Consider the following 18,282-nt stretch of genomic DNA (forward strand, 5'->3'; position numbering starts at 1 on the left):
TGCAGTACAATGAGCTGGGATAAATAACAAAAATACGGGGAATGAAATCTAACGGCTAAACACTTGGCCCACTCTCACTTGGATACGTATCCTATTGAGTAACACACTCTCGGAATTAATTGCAAATACTGAAAAATAACTTAACTAAACGATAGAGACTTAAATGTAAATAAGAAAATACAGATAAACCTAAAATCAGATTTGAATTTCCCTCTTTTCCTAATAGATGATGATTAAACGCGGAGAACCTGCTTTCAACTCTTTTCCAATCTTGTAAGAAACATAAGCATCAACAAAAGCATACTTAACTTGATCATAGTCTAGCTCCTCGTTATCCCAATTTCCCATAGTATATGTGTTTGGGCTTTTCATACTCTTCCCAAAGAACAACTTTGCACAGCTCCTTGAAACCAGCATTCCTCAGGTCCGTCTTGCCATACTTAAAAGCCGCCAAGCCTCTTAAATCAACCACATTGACCATACTTAACCCGTGATCCTTCTCCAATATCTCAACGTCATTCTTAACTCCAACCCCAACAAATGTATATTTGGGATTTCGAAGAAAACTAACCAAGGAATCGGGCTGTAAAGAAGTTGAAAGATGAGGCATCGACGACCAACGCAAAGCTGCAGAGTTGCAACCGGATTTTGTTGGTCGCCACTTGATATCGAAGCCAACAGTTAGAAGTTCGAGCATTGCAATCGACTTCACGTATCCAAAGAGTAACAATGCTTGCGGCGTGAGTTTGGGTTGTAGTTATATTCTGGCCCCGCCATACCATAATCCACAATACCTATAGGTGGCATATCATCAAATGGGGGGAACAAAGTTGCTGAACGGCTCCAATTTTTTTTTTTTTTATATAAATTTTGAGTTTAGAAGGGGCAATTCTGAATACTCATATCCACTGTAAATCTTCTACTTATAGACCTGGATGTGGCACTTCTTTTAGGTTTGAAAAGACATTTATCTTTTTTGCCATATTAGTTTCTCATTTTTTCTATTAAATATAATTATTTCCTCTCTTTCAATATGAAGGATATAGCCGTTGCATCATTTTAGCTAATGAAACGTATGGTTATGATGAATAAAGTGAAATTTTCAGTTACAGATTCATATTTAATTTCCGTTTTCTATTAGAATCCTTACCTAGCAAGATTTCTCTCAGAGACGTTGGTAGTTTAAAACTCTGTTACTACCAGTAGCTTATCAGCAGAGATGATGTTTATCGCAACTCGTCTTTTTATCTTTTTACATATATGGATGTGGTTATCTTGAGAAGTGAGCATATTTAACTTTACTTTATAGATTTAAAAAGTTAAAATAATCTTAAATGTGATGGAGGTATAGATTTTCCTAAATGCGAGTCATGGCTGTCGATGGAGTTGAATCAAAAATCTGAAATATTAATATAGCCAGTGGAATTTGAATTTAAAAGCGCACCTAGCAAGTTTCCCTCAGAGAGACGTTCAAGTTCAAAATACATGGGATGATATATGTTTTCAAAATATCACTCATGGCAATTAGAAGGAGTCTGGAACCAAAATGCCAAAAAAAAAAAAAAGCATTTTGAACCAAAATACCCAATAAAAAAAAAAGTTACCAAAATACCTTTAGCGCAGTAATTTACTGCGCTAAAGCAGTTAATGGGGACGGCTCTGTTAACTACTATAGTGCAGTAATTTACTACGCTATAGTGTCCCTCCCATTTTTTTTTTCGGCCCTTTTGGTTAACCCTTCTTCCATTACACTTTTTAACGTACTTTGACCATAGATTAATCATGATTCGGGACCCCGAAATTTCAATATTTTATATAGAACCCTACTTATTTTTGTGCGATTAACAAGGTAGGATCAATACATCAAGGATACACAAAAGTTCGGATGACCGTTTTAGTGGTTGAAAAGTGCTCGAACGCCATTTTCGTTTGAAGGCTCGGTGACATTAGCTTGAAGTTCTTTGCGAATACTTAAACTTGTTCATTAATAATTAATCAAAAGTTAGTCAAAATGGCAGCATTCATACAAAAAAAAAAACTTAATTAAATTGCATCATTCATAACCTTGAGTAGATGAAAATACTTAAACTTGTTCATTAATAAGAAACCCAAACTTTTTAAAATACAATTATCAAAGTAAGAAAAAAACTTTAAAAAACATTCATCAATTAATGCCCTTGAGTTGATCTTCTGCCACCACCGCGAGATGTGCCACCACCACTAGAGGTACTTCCACCACGAAAGTTTCCTCCACCACGAGAGGTACTTCCACCGCGAGATGTAGTTTGACCACCATGCCGTAAAGGACACTTGCGCTTATCATGACCAACATAATTGCAAAATGAGCATTTTCGAGTGTATCTCCCCGGTGGAACATCCATTTCATTATGAATACGCGAGTATGCATTCTTTCTGAATTTACAGATAAATGCTTTATTTGCAACCATTGAAAATGGATCTGGTGGCCAATAACTCTCACTACCAAGTGGGTAGAACCTTCCAGCATACGTTCTTGCATAATTTTCAACCGTATATTCCTCAGTCATGTACGGGGAGACGTTCTTTCCCATTGCGATAAAACACTTGAAGGCATGAGAACATTGCATGTGATATGATTGCCACTTGCCGCATGTGCATGTTCTTGGAATCTCACAAATTGTGTGGACGTTACCTCCTTTACCTTGGTGCACACTTGTTGTGAGTTCAAATATGCGCTCTGCAGGGTTGTACTCCATCCGGTCATGTTTCTGAGCCTTATATTTGTGGTACTCGAACAGTTTTGACGGTTTTGGCATCCATCTTAGACCTGTTGTTGCATGTGTTTTGGCCTCTTTTGATCTACTGACGAACCGCTGCCCCGTACCATCACCTCAACTGTCAAATAGAAAAATGTCATGATTCGAATCAAAATTTATATAACGTAATTTGATGAATAGTTGTTACCAACCACACAACATTCCACACAAAATTGAGTTACAATGTCATTTTTTGACCAATTTAGAGATATCAGTCGTGTTATATCGTTCAGTCCAGCAAACAATATTTGAAGCAATGGGTAGGACCTGGGAACTAGATGATGATGATTTTCATTACTCAAATAACCCTAACGATAGATTCAATCGAGAATACAATAATAAAATGAGAGAGGAGTGGGATTGGCGTGTTAGGGAGGCTGCAGCACTGGAGCACAAGTTAGCGTCAGTAGGGCTTAAACGCCCAAAAAAACGTGTTACGTCAATGCCTCGCGGAACTCTACAAGAGTTTAATTTGGCTCTTAATCGTTTTCGCGAAGAGAACAATCGGATGCAAATACGTTACCATAGGGTAGAATATGGTATACATGGTAGCACAAGATTTAGATCCAAGTGGGATTCGGACTGTGAAATGTCCGATGAAGATTAATATTTTTCTTACAATAAGGTGAGTAGGTAGGGTCATAAAGACCCCCCCCCCCCCCCCCCCCCGAGGGTACTTGGGGGTTTGCAACTATATAAGTAGCCCTTTATTTTGTTATTAGACTATACCATATTCAATGTCGAGTAGTAGAAACTCAGCTTGGTCTTTAGTCTTTACTCCTTCCAAAAGAACTAAATAGCAGTGATGATGAGAGTTCAAATCATAGCAGTTTTTCGAGCGATACCAGTGATTTCAAACTAGATGAGCTAATTCCCCACCTTCTTATAGAACGTAATGATGATTTCTGCAGTGTGAAATATTCAGATCCGCGGGAATATTATTGCGGTTTACGCCGAGAATGGTCACATCGGCTTGCCCAATCAGAACGTCTTGTTCGTGACTTGGAAAATCTCAACGCTCCAATCCCAACAAGGTACTCCTTGTTGACACCCAATTTTGTCCCTCCTTATTTAATTTTATTTACTCGGGCTTCTAAATTCATTGATAAGCCAAACACTTTATTTTTACTATAATTAATATCAATACTTTCATTTTTATTACTTTACTATTAATATTACTAGTATTACTTTATCACAAATTTTAAATGTTCGTCATCGTTTCATTTTCGGGTTTGGAATCGTTAAATTAATTACAAGACGACACTTTGTAAAATCCTTATCTTCTACATATTAATTATTAATTGTCTTTATATAGCATGTACTGTACTAGCTATTAAATTAGAAACCCAAAAATAATTAAATAGAGGAGGAAGGATCAACAATTTTCAGCCAAATCAATGGCCCAAAATACAAATGCAATATTATTTCCCTACCCAAATAAACAACCCGCATTTAATACCCAACCCACATTTTTAACCCAACTAAAATACAAAACGGACCAGCCCATTACCATTTCCATTCGGACCAGCCCATTACCCGACCCGGTCCAGCCCACCTCTTCCTCCTTAACCTAATCCCTTCAACCTAAAACCTTTTTCCCTTTCCTTTCTCTTATCTCCTCACCGCCGCTCACCCCTCCCCTTTTCACCCCTCACGCCTCTGCTCCCACTCTCCCCTGTCTCCCTCACGTTCTCTCCATCCCTCCCCTGCCATCTCCACGTTCACCGCACCATGCCTCTGCCACATCCACTTTCCTTTGCCCCCCACACGCTGTTCCCCACTCCTCTCTCACACGCTCCCCTCTCCTCACTCTATAAAGAGAGAGGGAGATCGAACAGAAAAAAGGAAAAGGAACCCAAGGATCGGGAGCCACGAAAATCCCCTACAAAACACAAGTTTTAATCAACAAAAAAACAGCCAACATATTACTCTACTTTCATTTTTCAGTCTAAGACTTTGGTTACTTTGATCGGGTCCGAGTTTTGTCGAGTTCGGGCATAGATTCGACGACTTCGACACCCCAGTTCATTGCACACAAAAGAGGTAAACTTCGATACATTCATTGCTCATGGTCTTTAGTTTCTGTTTTGTTTAAGATTTTTTTTGTTTATTCTGCGATATGTTTAGTGATTGTGTAATTTCTTTGTCGTCGCATTATTTGTTTGATGTTTGGGAGCTGTTAGGATAGTACATTAATCGTTAATTGAATTTGAAAGATATCTAGTGTAATCCGGATGCCTAAGACTGAATTTCCAGGACTTAGGATACATTTAAAATCAAATATACAGAGGATATACTGTGGGTTATCAAGACAAGAGGAAATTAGACATTCGATATACGTCTGATATATACACTACTGTGTGTATATCCTAGGTATATTACATATACGATCAGGACAGGCCAACATCGTTTCTCTTTTACTCTATCTTCTAGTAAGATACCCGTTATGAATGTAATTTGTTGGGATAGATATGATGAACTGATAGTATGACATGTCGATGCTGGTTGTTAAATTTTGTTTGGCCCTGTCATGTTTCGTTAGTTTCCAATTCTGTCGTTAGTGTGTGTGTTTAGTTCAGTTGTCGCGGTTTGACAATGGATGGCATCCATATGTTATTATCTCATTTCAATTTAGTTTAATCTCATTTTATTAGTGTTTAGATGTTCGTATGAGCTCATGTTGGGATGATTAAGTCGAGATGATTTGGTGTTCCAAAATCAGTTGATCTCCCTTAAATGCTTATCTCTTTCATAATCCTGTCTTAACCTCTTTTGTGCTTAATGTATATGTCCAAATTCTGTGAGCCTAAGAGAAGTCTAAACTTATTTGATGTGCTACTTTATTGTGAACTCGTTACTATCATTTGCTTGACTGTGTTTGTATCTGGTTTCTTTCAGCATGATAGTTTTTCTTTCCCTCAGTCTGTGGTCCTTTCACTTGTTTGTATCTTGCATGCTTGAATATGGTGTGGAACCGTATATGAATGCCTCTCTTATAATATCTTTATCATACCTGATCTCTGCATCTACTTGCCTATTAATTGGACTGTTTTTAGAAAATATGCTGACACTTCTACTGTTTTGAATTCGACCTTTTGCTGGCACTTGCATATATTGGTACACCTATCTAGATTTAGTTACTTTCCTCTTAATAATTAAGGTTATTATGTCATTGATAAATGTGAGATGTTCCATTTGCACCAGACAGGGTATTGAACCTTAGATTTTAAAACCCCTTTTTTTTTTTTCATTGACGATTATGCTTGCTGGTTGTCCATGTGCATCCCACATCCATGCCTCTGTCTTTCATTTATTATTGCTTGTTTAACATGCTTCCATTGTGGCTTTCACTCTACTTGTCATGGTGAGTATTTGAGCTGCATTTAATCTGCCCCCTTGCGCTGGTAAGCAGTCCACATCCTCGTTTCCTTCCTCACTCACTGCTATGTAGATGCCGTTTGCTATTAGTATCTTATGCAATTTATTCTTGCAATGTGTACTGCCACTACTGGGTAGAATGTGTGCTTTAAATGTTATAAATGCACTAATGTTGTTAAGGCACCAAGGCTGTATACCTATGCATACATAAGGTATACTTCAAATATGCCAAAAATATGCACAATATGTATATAATTTGTTTTGTTTGAGTTTTATACCTTACATGTTTGGTGTTATCCATTGATCGTATACTAATACTTTGCCTTCATTTTTATGCATGACCCTCGTATACGAGTTCCGGATTCGTCATCTCCCGCACCAGATGTTGGGCCAAAAGCCCAACGTAATTCTCCTACCGAGTCACCCCCCCTACAGTGGCAGACAGCAGCAATACATAAAATTTGGGCTAAAACCCACTAGCGAAACGGACTGTAGTAGCAGTCCATGAAAAAAAAAAAAAAAAAACGGATCAAGCCCATTTACATTATATCTACCCTTTCATTTTTATTGTTGTGTGCATTTAATGTGCATTGTATGACTAACATTTGTGCTTGTTAATTAAGATAAACCTTAGTGACATTAAGGGTTTTAGTTTAATAATGGGTAGTTAATACCACGAATTACATTCACTTCTATTTTTAAAACTATTCATAGTATCTATAACATTTATTTGAGTAATTGATTTTCAAATAGTATGCCCATATATTTTTGGGTTAAAGAAATCATTTTCCACTCTTACTATCTTATGAATTTCAAAACGTCATTAAGTAGGGATCCAATTATATTTTATAAACATTTTCAAGATTTACCTAACTATACATATTTTTAGCCAAAAATTGGTTAAATAAAGAGTGATAGAAATAGAAAGATAAGTCCAGGCATTTTCATACCATCATATTCATATAATATCATTTTACTTAAAGATTCACATTCGTCGCATTATCTTTTAAAAGACTATTTACTCATAGACAAATCATCCTATTTTCTACAAATCTTATTTTGAATAACATTACTATATTTTTCATTTAAGGCCTTAGCCATATCTTTAAGTCTCATTTAACATTTAGAATCTTCTTTTACGCAAATTATTATGTTTTCTACAAGTATTATTTTAAACAACACTATTATGCTTTCGTTTAAAACCTTAACAACATTTACAAGTCGTATTCAAAATAGCATTAGAAATACTCTTTTATACAAATTATTACTTTTCTACAGGTCCTATTTTAAATAGCGTTCTTATATGTTTATCTATAACTTTAGTCACATTTACGAAGCTACGTTCTTTTCTATAATACTATGTTTACACTTAGCCTAACTAATTGTAAGTTCGGTCGGTTAACCATTGTTAATGGGTCTTAAAGGGTGCCTAATACCTTCCCTTTAGACTAATTGAACCCTTACCCAAAATCTTAAATTTCGCAGACCTTAAACAGAGCTAACTTTAGGAAATAATTTTGATAAACTTTAGGTGTCCTAATTCACCATAAATAATTAGGTGGCGACTCTCAACTTTAATTAACCCCGGAATTATCCGGATGTTATAAATTATTTTGACTCCGGTTAAAATAGGGTATAACACTCCTTAACCATGCTTCAAGTAGGTCCAGAAACTTGCGAGCTTGCCGTGCAAAGGATTAGAAAAGAAAACAATAGAATGCTGGCAAGATGATGTAGATTTTACATGCTGAAGTTGGCCGAAGAACAAGCATCATCAACCGGTAGAGAACTAACTGCTACTGAAAAAAGATGTGTCTCAAGAAACCGCCAATATTTTTCTGAGGACGATATTGAGGACTTGTACTCTGATGATGATTAAGAATGTTGTAATTTTAGTTTTAAGTTTAATTTATGATTATGCTGTTATTTTGAAGAATATTAGTATGTTAAGTATTTTCATCTACTCAAGGTTATGAATGATGCAGTTTAATTAAGTTTTTTTTATTTTTTTTTATTTTTATGAATGCTGCCATTTTGACTAACTTTTAATTAATTATTAATGAACAAGTTTAAGTATTCGCAAAGAACTTCAAGCTAATTACTGCGCTATAGTAGTTAACGGAGCAGTCCCCATTAACTGCTTTAGCGGAGTAATTTACTGCGCTAAAGGTAGTCTGGCAACATTTTTTTATTGGGGTATTTTGATTCAAAATGTTTTTTTTTTGGGCATTTTGGTTCCGGACTCTACAAGCTTGTAAACCCTGCCCCGCACCCAATCATGTCCCATTAAAACAGGGATATTGCTAATAAATCAGCCCTAAAATTAAGCAAATAGAGTGGAAAGGGTGTAACTTCTAATGATTGTGATGATTATTCATTCCTCTTAATTCCCACGTTGGTAAGACTTAATTATTGTTCTCTAATCCAATTCTAGCTTCTCACCCACTTCGCTCTTTTTCCCATACATTTACCACCAAATCAGCTGCTAGTTTTTATTAAATATTCTATTTTTTCTTTCAGAAAATAGTTTTTTTTTTTTACATCCATAAACATCCTAAAAAAGTATGAAGAAGCATTGGAATGATTGTTGTAGAAACTCTTGTAATGGTAAGGGGAGAGAAAAGAGAGATGGAATGGCACTTGGAAAATAAATGAAAGAGACCAAATTATAGGGTAATTACTTGGCATAGCTATCTCTAAGAGAAAACATGATTGGATTATTATTTGTTACATTTGCTTAATCTGTTTAACCAAACAAATACGTGCATGCGGTGATAAAGATTTCTTTTGGCAGCATGTGCATTAGTAATAACAATGGCTTCGGTATGCATTTACCCAAGGCATACTAACCTACTCGTGGGCTATAGCATAACCTGTCCACTGGACTTGGATATGTATAACCCAAACTTTAATCTCTGGGCCTTTTGACTGTAATTGATCCAGTATTAATCGATGAGAGGCTCTGGCCGTTGGTAAGTTTTAAAATTGTCTTTGTCGGGTGTTGAAACGTGGCTTTCAGTTATTGGGAGCAAGACAATGATAATGTCAGAATCACCATCCAATCAACATCAACTTGGCCAATTCCTAAAACAAGACAAGATAAACTAATTTATTGCCATTTCCTCCATCATTTGTACAAAATACGACTCCCTATTCCCAAATATCATCTCATCTCTATCCTTTGGTCTCTCTGTGATTCTGTAATCAAACAGCTTCTTTTATGGCTACTAATCGCTGGCTTAGGCCCGAGGTATATTTTATCCTTCACTTTTGTCTCTACTTTTTTTTTTTTTTTAAATCACTAAATAAATACTCCTTTGATGGAGTAGGTATATCCGCTGTTTGCTGCCGTTGGTGTTGCGATCGGAATCTGTGGACTTCAGTTGGTTCGTAATATGCGTATCAACCCTGAAGTCAGGTTTGATCTGTCCCTCGAATACATGCTTATTTTTGGTTATTTATTTCTTAGTACTATGATTTAGTACATGCTACACTACTGTTTTTAGTACTATCTGTTTTCGGCTGGAAATACTAGCATGTTTCTTTTTCTTTTGGTTAATTCCTCTCAAATAGTTCCTTTTTTCCTACTAATTACCCTTTGCATACCTTGGGTCTCCTTTTTTCCCTGTCATAGATATGATTTCAAATACTTGGAATAATATTTGGGGATCATTTAGAAAAAAAGTATTTATTTGTCAATCTGGTCTATTATTTCAACTTCAAACTTTAAATAGAGAATTTTTAGTTTGAAAAATAGTTTTGAGTAGCATTTCAAATGAAATAGTAATGGTTTTGCCTGCAAAACTTTAATTTTGTTCTGAGTGAAATTCATGTCCAAATAGAATTTCAACTTCCAAATACCCTTTTTCAGTTTCATTTACAATTTTTTTTACCAAACTTCTACTTAATGAAAATAAGAACAAGAATGTTGTGATTTCAATTAAATATTTGTTATTGATAATCATATCAGCATTCGGTTATAGCGATTGAAGTTAATGTTTAGAAGCAACGTAAATTTGTTACACCAAGTTATATGATCTCTTAAATTATACAAAGACTGAAGGATCAAGTTCTCTTCCCCACTATAAGGGTTGCAATAAAAGAAACAAGCAAATAAAAGGCAAGTAATGAGATAATATTCCCTTCATCTCTATTTATGGCATTTTCTCTTTTTGGATATCATTCTAAGCTTTTGTATTACAGAGAAGCAAATTGCTTGATATCATTCTAGCTTTTACATTACTTAAATAAACAAGTACTCTAGTATCTTCATGTATCGAATATTTGCAGCAACATTTATATATACTGGTTTTGACACTGGACAAGAACTTACCATTTTTCTTGTTTAATAAAATTGGAGCAGGGTAAACAAGGAGAAAAGAGCTGCTGGCATTCTGGAGAACTTTGAAGAGGGAGAAAAATATGCTGAACATGCCGTTAGAAAGTTTGCTCGTAGTAGGTCGCCAGAAATTTTCCCTAACCTCAATAGGTTCTTCAGTGACCCTCAAGAGAATTAATCACCCTGTAACAGGGTTAGAATAAAGTTATCAAATTTCACCCTTATCATGGTGATTTGTAATGTAATGTGATCATGATTCTAATCAGCTGTGCTGGATGCATTGCAGTATGTGTGTGTGAGAAATATGTTGATGACTTCCCTGTGGCAGTTTGTATTAAGACTGATACGTTATATGTTCAAATGGTTTTTCTGAATGAAACTCGAGGTACAATGATTAGTTGAAGGAGAAGATACTAACAATTTTATAAAATGAGACAAAGTTACGATCCTTGAAATAATCTGGAAAACATAACCATATGTAATAACTAAAATAAATTAGTTGCATTTGTAATAAATAATTTATATGTAATAACTAAAATAAATTAGCTGCATTCGTTTGACCATAAACCCTTCTCAAGGCATTCCAAACAAGGAAAATATCTCAAACACCAGAGACATTTCTTGGATAATGAAATACACAAGTCAACTAGATTACATATAACGAAGATTCTAACTGTCGTGAACAACTCTTCTGCCGCTTCGATTCTCAACTTTTTGGCTGTTTCACTTGAATTGTCCAAGCATCTCAGTTGTTTGTTCAGTTGGTGCCTCAGAATTCATACACGGATTTGTGGATTTGTGAAGGAAAAAGAAACTTATCAGGGTGGAAGATGCTCAACATCCATTTCATATCTTATTCCTCTAAGTAGAGTCTTCGCTGTTTCCTTCTCCTGCATTAATGACCAAACAAAGTGAGGGAGGGAAGCTGCTCAAATAGTTGATTTCGAGAATGATTAAGGGAACATATGTTATGTTAACTTATCATTGTAAGAAATTGACACTTAAGTACTTAACAACAGGAGATAAAACTTACGGGGCCAGAATAATCAAGAAGGCGGGTGCAATAAACCTCTGCATCTTCAAATCTCTTTTGAGCTTTATAATATCTGGCAAGAAACATTAAAGCTTCAACTAGGTTAGGACCTTCCCGTTCTTCAGCTTCCATAATCTCCAAATCTTTCTTGTAGTAAAATGCTGCCTCTTCGGAACGACCAAGTTCAGCATGCAGTTTTGCTAGCTGGTGAAGTGCAATCGCTTCTCTGTCATTACAATTTGCAGCCCTTCTGTAACATTTGATTGCCTCCTCAAGCATATGAAGCTGTTCTGTTTCAAAACACTGGGCCATTGCAATCCATAATCGAGAATCACTTGGCTGCAAGAACACTGACTTTTTAAAATAATGAAGAGCATAAAATGGCATCCCCATCATCTCATACGCTTGGCCTAACCCATACCAGGCTCGATAATCACATGGATTTATGTCCACAGCCCGCCTATAGGCATCAACTGCTGCTGGAGTGTTTTTCATCTCTACATACTCATGACCCATAAGTGTCCAAGCTGATAGATAATTTTTATTCAATTTAAGAGCCCTCCGAAAATACATTACAGATTTCTCATGCTGCCCCTTCAAACTGTAATAATTCCCAATAATGCAACAAGACTCTGGCCTGTATTTATCTGTCAAAAATACCCGATGTGCAAGATAACTTAAGGCTGAAAAACATTCCTTTGCATACAGCACATTGGAATACATATCCATATCTTCAATTCTATAAGGGTCATTTCTTAGAAGTTCCTCAAATATGACTTCTACTTGTTCAAATTCTCTAAGACTGTACTGAGCTTTAGCAATCTGGGCCTGGATATAATTGCTAAAACTGAAAGTCCCTTGCAAATTTTCATATTTAACCAATGATTCAGAGTGCATACGAAGCTCTTGGTAAGCATAGGCTAGGAAGAAGTCTTTCATCCAGTGGTTATTAAGGTTTAAACTGTTCAATGTTTCAGCAGTGGTGCATAACGACTGCAGCTCAGACCAAGCACTCCAGTTCCAGGGGTAGCTGTTTACTGACTCAACAAGAACTGTCCTAGCACGATTGTCACTGCCTTTCTGCTTAAGAACAAGACCATACAAGTAAAGGCAAAAGGAATCAATATTTCCAATTTTTCGAAGAGCAGACAACTCCCGCTCAATAGAAACCAGTTCGTGGTTCACAATATCACTCTTGCCTAACGGTCCCTCGAGTTCTATCATCTCTTCTTCTTTTCGCTTTTCACCAGCCTTAACAAGCAATAAAGAAGCAAAAAATAAGTATCTATCACCAGGCTTATTGAGTACAATTTAATATTAACATATGAAATAAAGCTAGTTGACTTTATATTTTCTTTTATGGAAGTACATTTAATATTTATTTGTTTGAGAACAAAAAGGAGCTAAAATTTCTCATATATTCTCCTTCAATGACATTTTACTATTCTAGAGAGCATAACAAAATTAGGAAGGGGCCAATCAGCAAAGCTACGCACTGATAACCAAAAAGAAAAAAAGATCTGATGCTTGTATATCCTCATCTCCCCGCTAATGCAGACAACAAGAACCAACCACTCATGGCTCTCCCTTTGCCTGTTTTATGTGACCAAGTTTGGTTAGAGATGGAGTTTAAGGCAAAAGGCTTAAGATAATTTATCTGAATCAGTTAAAGTGTGTCACAGAATTGCTCCCTTTTGCTTCAGGTCCTATGACACGGTTTAATCAGTTGAAAATTCATTCAGCTCTTAGTTGATTGAAAAGAGTACTTTACACTAGTGTCAATCCTGAATGGTACATTTTATGAGAAGGTCACCCATTTCCTTATAAAAAAGAAGAAGAAAAAAAAAAGGGGGGGGGGGGGGGGGGGGGAAGGTCAATCATTCGAGGAACGAACAAAAGGTAGATAATGACACGACATGGAAGGAGTGACATACTACGGGAAGTGAAAAATAAATTCAATGTACCTACACTATTCCGATATGTATTCTCTTCTTTTGGTTGATGATACATTTTTACACTTTCTACTAAGTTGAAAAACCCACTTTTTTACTGACCTGAGAATCTCAGTGGAGAGTGATAGGGTCCATGCCAAAACAGTTTAAGTGAATTATAAGTCTATCTAAGCAATAAGGAAAAATATCAACAGTTCCAAAGATAGGACTGAACTGAAGTTAAGCTAAGGAACCCCCAGCTCCCCACAAAAATAAATAAAAAATAAATAAATAAATTAAAAAAAAAAGAAGGGTGGGGGGTGAAGAAGAAGAGGAAACTCTTTTTCATCCTCAAACGTACGCCAAAGGAATAAGAGAAGGAGACAAGGGAAAAGTCATATGTAAACTCCAGATAAACATACAGCAATATAACACCCGAAAGCTTAACAATCACTTCTTGAAGAGACAGTATTGCCAGTAGTTTGACGGCCAGCGTAAGGATAATCTAATTATTAATAATCATCTAAATAATGAATTCATTGGGACATTGACACCTGGAAACATGTTACATCAGCACCTGAGTTTAGTGTTGAATAAGCCAGGGATATTGTGACCAAGTGTGACAGAGTATAAGCAAGAATTCCCACACCATGTGCATTAGTCCAGTACATCAACTCATGGAAGTGATATTAAAGAATTTCCATATCTTATTTGACGAATGGGCGAAGAAGCTACCCTGAGAGACTCAACTAGGTAGTTGTGTATAAAGGTGCTGACAAGATAACTAAGCTTAAAGAGAAATAGAGTGAATATTGTTGTGTATACAAGAGACTAAGTGGGCAGGAAAAAGGCTGTTGAGTTTAGTTTAAAAAAAAAAAAAAAAAGTTACAAATTAATGTATGGTGGGTTATATAAAGAAATAGGATTGTGGAGAAGATTATAGTAGAACCATGATTTAAGAATAAAGTTGTAGAAGTAAAGAGAAACGCTGATAGGATTATCTTGCCAAGACTAGTATACAGAAAGGAGAGAATCAATGACATTAGTGTCTATACTTTGTAAATACGTTAAGATGAAGAAACCAAAACCAAATTTTGGAAAGAGAAGAATACCATGATCCGAGGGATCTCAAATGAACAATACATCTTTATAGGAAAGATCTTAAGCACATGTGGATGGAAATCTGCACTTTTCTGTTTGATATTTGGATCTTTAGTGCCATTTGCTTAAGGGAAGCTTAAACCCTTCACTAGCTATCTAGCAACCAACTACCCAAGTGTGTGGCCTAGCGGTCAATAAAGGGGGACAGGCTCAAATCCATATTAAAAAACACTAGGTAATTTCTTCCCATCGGTCTAAGCTTGGTTGGCTTACCCGTGGCTTACCCGGTACTTGTGCTACTGGGAGGTAGCAGGTACACGGTGAAATAGTCAAGGTACGCATAAGTTGACCCGAACACCACCGTCATTAGGAAAAAACTATATGCCAACCTACTTATACACTTGTTCAGTTAGGCAAAGAAAAAAAGGATATAACTCCAATTGATATGAGGCTTGTAATATGAAAAGTTTAACGCACGTTAGAATAAAGATGTCAAAAGAATCTGGCCTTTTAGAGACAGCATAAATAGCAGCAACAATGAATGTTTAGGGGATTAATAACTTGCATTAGCATGCTTTCACTATATTTTTAAACAGATAAATTTCTTTTATTTGTTTTCTATTAACAACAGAAATCACCTCAGTGCACAGACCGCTTGAGTGAGATATGGAGCTGAGTTTGTTACTTAGAACTTAGCAGCAAAAAATAGTAAGCGGAGAAGTCTCCTCTCAAGTGTTCACTTCCCATGAGAGAAATCTCAACCACCATAAATATTACCCGAAAGTCTTACATTTTTGACTGTTCTGAGAAGATTATCTCCTTTTTATATATGAGAGAAAGCTCAGCCACAATAAATGTTACCTGAAGTTCTTACATTTTTACTGTTCTGAGAAGATTTTCCCTTTCTTGTTTCAACTACATACCCACTGAAATCCCACAAAGTGGGGTCTCGGGAGGGTAGAGTGTACGCAGACCTTACTCCTACCTTGGGAGGTAAAGAGGCTGTTTTCGGTAGACCCTCGGCACAAGGACAAGCAGTTCGAATCAGTATAAAAGACATGGAAAAATACTGTAAATTTCCCTTTCTTGTTCCATCTTTGATACGCAAGGAAGGTCAATTCAGAATAGAGAAAGACCAGTTTATACAATAACATAAAGAATAAAGCTACCTTGAAGAAAACAACAAAACCAAAAAGCACAATCATTGTCAGAATACTAAGGAAAATATATTAGTTTCTTGCTATATCTGCACAACTTCATTATAACCCTTAAAGTTGCTCACTGTAAGCTGTCACCTTTCCTGGCTATTTAAGGAAAAGACAAAGCAAAGTAAAGTGAAACTAATAAAGAAATATAATGATGACAGACACCACTTTCCTTAAGCTATCCAAACAGAATCACTCTCGGGTGAAAGTTGATTTCTTTACCTACTCCCTTAAGTAACACAACATAGGAAACTTAGCCGCATCTTCAAGAACAGAATACCTAGAGAACTCAAATAAGGTATAAAAAGACATAAGACTTCTCTGAGTGATGAAAATGATGTTCTCTTGTTTGCAAAGTCATTTAATACACATGGAACATGATTGAGCTTTTAATTCCTTCGGTAATGTAATTGGATCCGTAAATGCTGAAAGACACAATTGAGATACCATAGATGACCACACCATCTCCTCATGCGTATAGTATGAATTACTTAACAATTAACATATTATCTAAAAGGTGACTACTTACACAAAATTTGATAATATCAGTACCAATTAACATATTATCTAAAAGGTGACTACTTACACAAAATTTGATAATATCAGTACCAACTGCATAGCGTTATTAGCTTCATCAATGCCAATGCTTAACTTAAAACCAGTTAGAAGTTCCCCTTTGCTAATAATTCATCTAGAAGTCATTTAGATTCACAAAATGATAAAGGTCATTGCTTTTTGGTCTAATAACATCGATACACCCCCAATGACAATATAAATTAATGTGCATCAATAGCGCATTAACAACACATCAAACACCAGGTCAATGCTTTCACTCAAAAACGATAAGCATGAAAGAGGGATGAACAAAAAGAAACATTGATAAAATCAAGTACCAAAGCATAGCGTTATTAGTTTCATCGATGCCAATACTTGACTTAAAACCAGATAGAAGTTCCCTTTGCTAATAATTCATCTACAAGTCATATATCTGGTCCTACTCCATATTTCCTACAAATTCAGATTCACAAAATGATAAAGGTCATTGCTAAATGGTCTCATAACATTGATACACCTGTACGGCATTAATGTATGTGCTTCAAAAGCGCATTAACAGCAAAACAAGCACAAGGTTAACTCTTTCAATCAAAAAAAGATTAAACCATGAACGAGGAGCGAACAAAAATCAAGTAAAAAAGGGACATTTCATAAAAGAAAAGCTGATAGGAACAAACCAAGAAAAGGGCATAACAGCGCAAAAACAGAGCTTTCTTTCCAGTCTGATCACGAAGCACATGACTTGCCCGTCGATACTCTCTACAATCGAAGTAAGACTTAGCAAGCAAGTAAAAATCACTGTCAATGACTTCATTATCATCCTCCAGGACAGGTGGCGTAGCCACGTGGGATACACCAGCAACAGGGGTAGAAGTAAAAGCAGCTTCCGTAGCTGTACGGAAACGGCGACGTATGCTGGAGCTGCCACGCTGGAATCTAGTGTGAGATGGGGTGTACTTTGCTGGGTCTTGCTCAATTCCCACTAACTGCTCTGCTGCCCTGTAACCAAATGAAAAAAATATCCCAATTAATTAATGTATAAACAAGCCTTGTTTTAGGGTTTAGTTGGGGGAAAGAGGATATGTACCATTTTGAGGCGGAGTAGAGGCAGCGGTCGCTGAGGTGACGGACGGCGGCTCGGAGTTCGTTTCTGCAGTTGTCTTTAATACCCATTCGATGGATCTGTCAAAATTCTACATACAAATTATGCAATGGACGGCAGAATTTGGATAAAATGGAGGAATTAGGTCGCCGGATGAACGCGCGGGTTCTGTGCTTTTTCAAATTTTGTACTTTCTACTTCCACATACTGCTACGCTGGATGGAATTAGATTTTGTAATTTCATTCATCATTGCATCTTGAAATAAAATTTTGTAGTAACTAGAAAAATAAATAAAGTATATCCGTAAATCACAGAAAATAAATAATTTTAAATTCCGTCCTGGAGACGCAAATTAGTTACCGCTTCAAATAACTTATTCTTTTATGGTGCGGTTTGGCTGAATTTTTACATATTAGGAAATCAAATTATTAACTAAGTTGATTTTTAAATATTTAAATCAAACTAAATTTAGATAGTATATCATGATATGTTTTGTTGGTTTCAATTTATCGGCTTTAGCCCAAAAATAATTGATATTGTAGCCTCTAAAATTCGATCCAATTATTTTAATAAACAGTATTATATACTCTAAAATTTGATCCAAAATTACTAATATTTCATTAAACCAAGAAAGCATTTAGTTTCTGTTGTAAATTTGCACTTGAGACATTCTAAAATAATCCCTATTATTGTTTCAAAGCATTTGAAAAGCACATAATCAACATATTTTAGTCAAAACTCCTCTTAATTTTTTGAAGTAAGTGAATCCCTTAATTTATATGCCCAAGCCTAAAACACAAAATATTTTGGACTAAACGAGTATTTTCTCTTCCGTTATTAAA

The 18,282-nt window shown here is 35.9% G+C and overlaps 3 protein-coding genes across 3 annotated transcripts; 1 reads left to right on the forward strand and 2 right to left on the reverse strand.

The window, feature by feature from the left end:
* Window positions 1-331: 331 nt before the first annotated feature.
* On the reverse strand, window positions 332-697 carry LOC132631407 (protein RISC-INTERACTING CLEARING 3'-5' EXORIBONUCLEASE 2). The gene has a single exon (XM_060346982.1). It carries the CDS (start codon window positions 695-697, stop codon window positions 332-334), a length of 366 nt encoding a protein of 121 aa, XP_060202965.1.
* Window positions 698-9,268: 8,571 nt separating this feature from the next.
* LOC132632721 (uncharacterized) lies at window positions 9,269-10,891 on the forward strand. The gene is made up of 3 exons (XM_060348771.1): window positions 9,269-9,423; window positions 9,503-9,591; window positions 10,537-10,891. The coding sequence occupies exons 1-3, from the start codon at window positions 9,394-9,396 to the stop codon at window positions 10,688-10,690; spliced, it is 273 nt and encodes a 90-aa protein (XP_060204754.1). The 5' UTR covers window positions 9,269-9,393; the 3' UTR covers window positions 10,691-10,891.
* Window positions 10,892-11,016: 125 nt separating this feature from the next.
* Window positions 11,017-17,757, reverse strand: LOC132632720 (anaphase-promoting complex subunit 8-like). The gene is made up of 4 exons (XM_060348770.1): window positions 17,425-17,757; window positions 17,015-17,336; window positions 11,546-12,796; window positions 11,017-11,402 (listed from the first exon to the last, which is right to left on the reverse strand). The coding sequence occupies exons 1-4, from the start codon at window positions 17,508-17,510 to the stop codon at window positions 11,331-11,333; spliced, it is 1,731 nt and encodes a 576-aa protein (XP_060204753.1). The 5' UTR covers window positions 17,511-17,757; the 3' UTR covers window positions 11,017-11,330.
* Window positions 17,758-18,282: the final 525 nt, after the last annotated feature.

The sequence above is a fragment of the Lycium barbarum genome, chromosome 3, assembly GCF_019175385.1.
Source record: "Lycium barbarum isolate Lr01 chromosome 3, ASM1917538v2, whole genome shotgun sequence".
Lineage (NCBI taxonomy): Eukaryota > Viridiplantae > Streptophyta > Magnoliopsida > Solanales > Solanaceae > Lycium > Lycium barbarum.

What these genes read in the sequence shown, in the direction of transcription:
- LOC132631407 (XM_060346982.1), bottom strand. Translation starts at nt 697, where the DNA reads ATGCTCGAACTTCTAACTGTTGGCTTCGATATCAAGTGGCGACCAACA.
- LOC132632721 (XM_060348771.1), top strand. Translation starts at nt 9,394, where the DNA reads ATGGCTACTAATCGCTGGCTTAGGCCCGAG. An exon ending in ATCGCTGGCTTAGGCCCGAG is followed by an intron (nt 9,424 to 9,502) that starts GTATATTTTATC and finishes TTGATGGAGTAG; the next exon opens with GTATATCCGCTGTTTGCTGC. An exon ending in CGTATCAACCCTGAAGTCAG is followed by an intron (nt 9,592 to 10,536) that starts GTTTGATCTGTC and finishes AAATTGGAGCAG; the next exon opens with GGTAAACAAGGAGAAAAGAG.
- LOC132632720 (XM_060348770.1), bottom strand. Translation starts at nt 17,510, where the DNA reads ATGGGTATTAAAGACAACTGCAGAAACGAACTCCGAGCCGCCGTCCGT. An exon ending in CTCTACTCCGCCTCAAAATG is followed by an intron (nt 17,337 to 17,424) that starts GTACATATCCTC and finishes ATTTGGTTACAG; the next exon opens with GGCAGCAGAGCAGTTAGTGG. An exon ending in TTCTTGATTATTCTGGCCCC is followed by an intron (nt 11,403 to 11,545) that starts GTAAGTTTTATC and finishes TCATTAATGCAG; the next exon opens with GAGAAGGAAACAGCGAAGAC.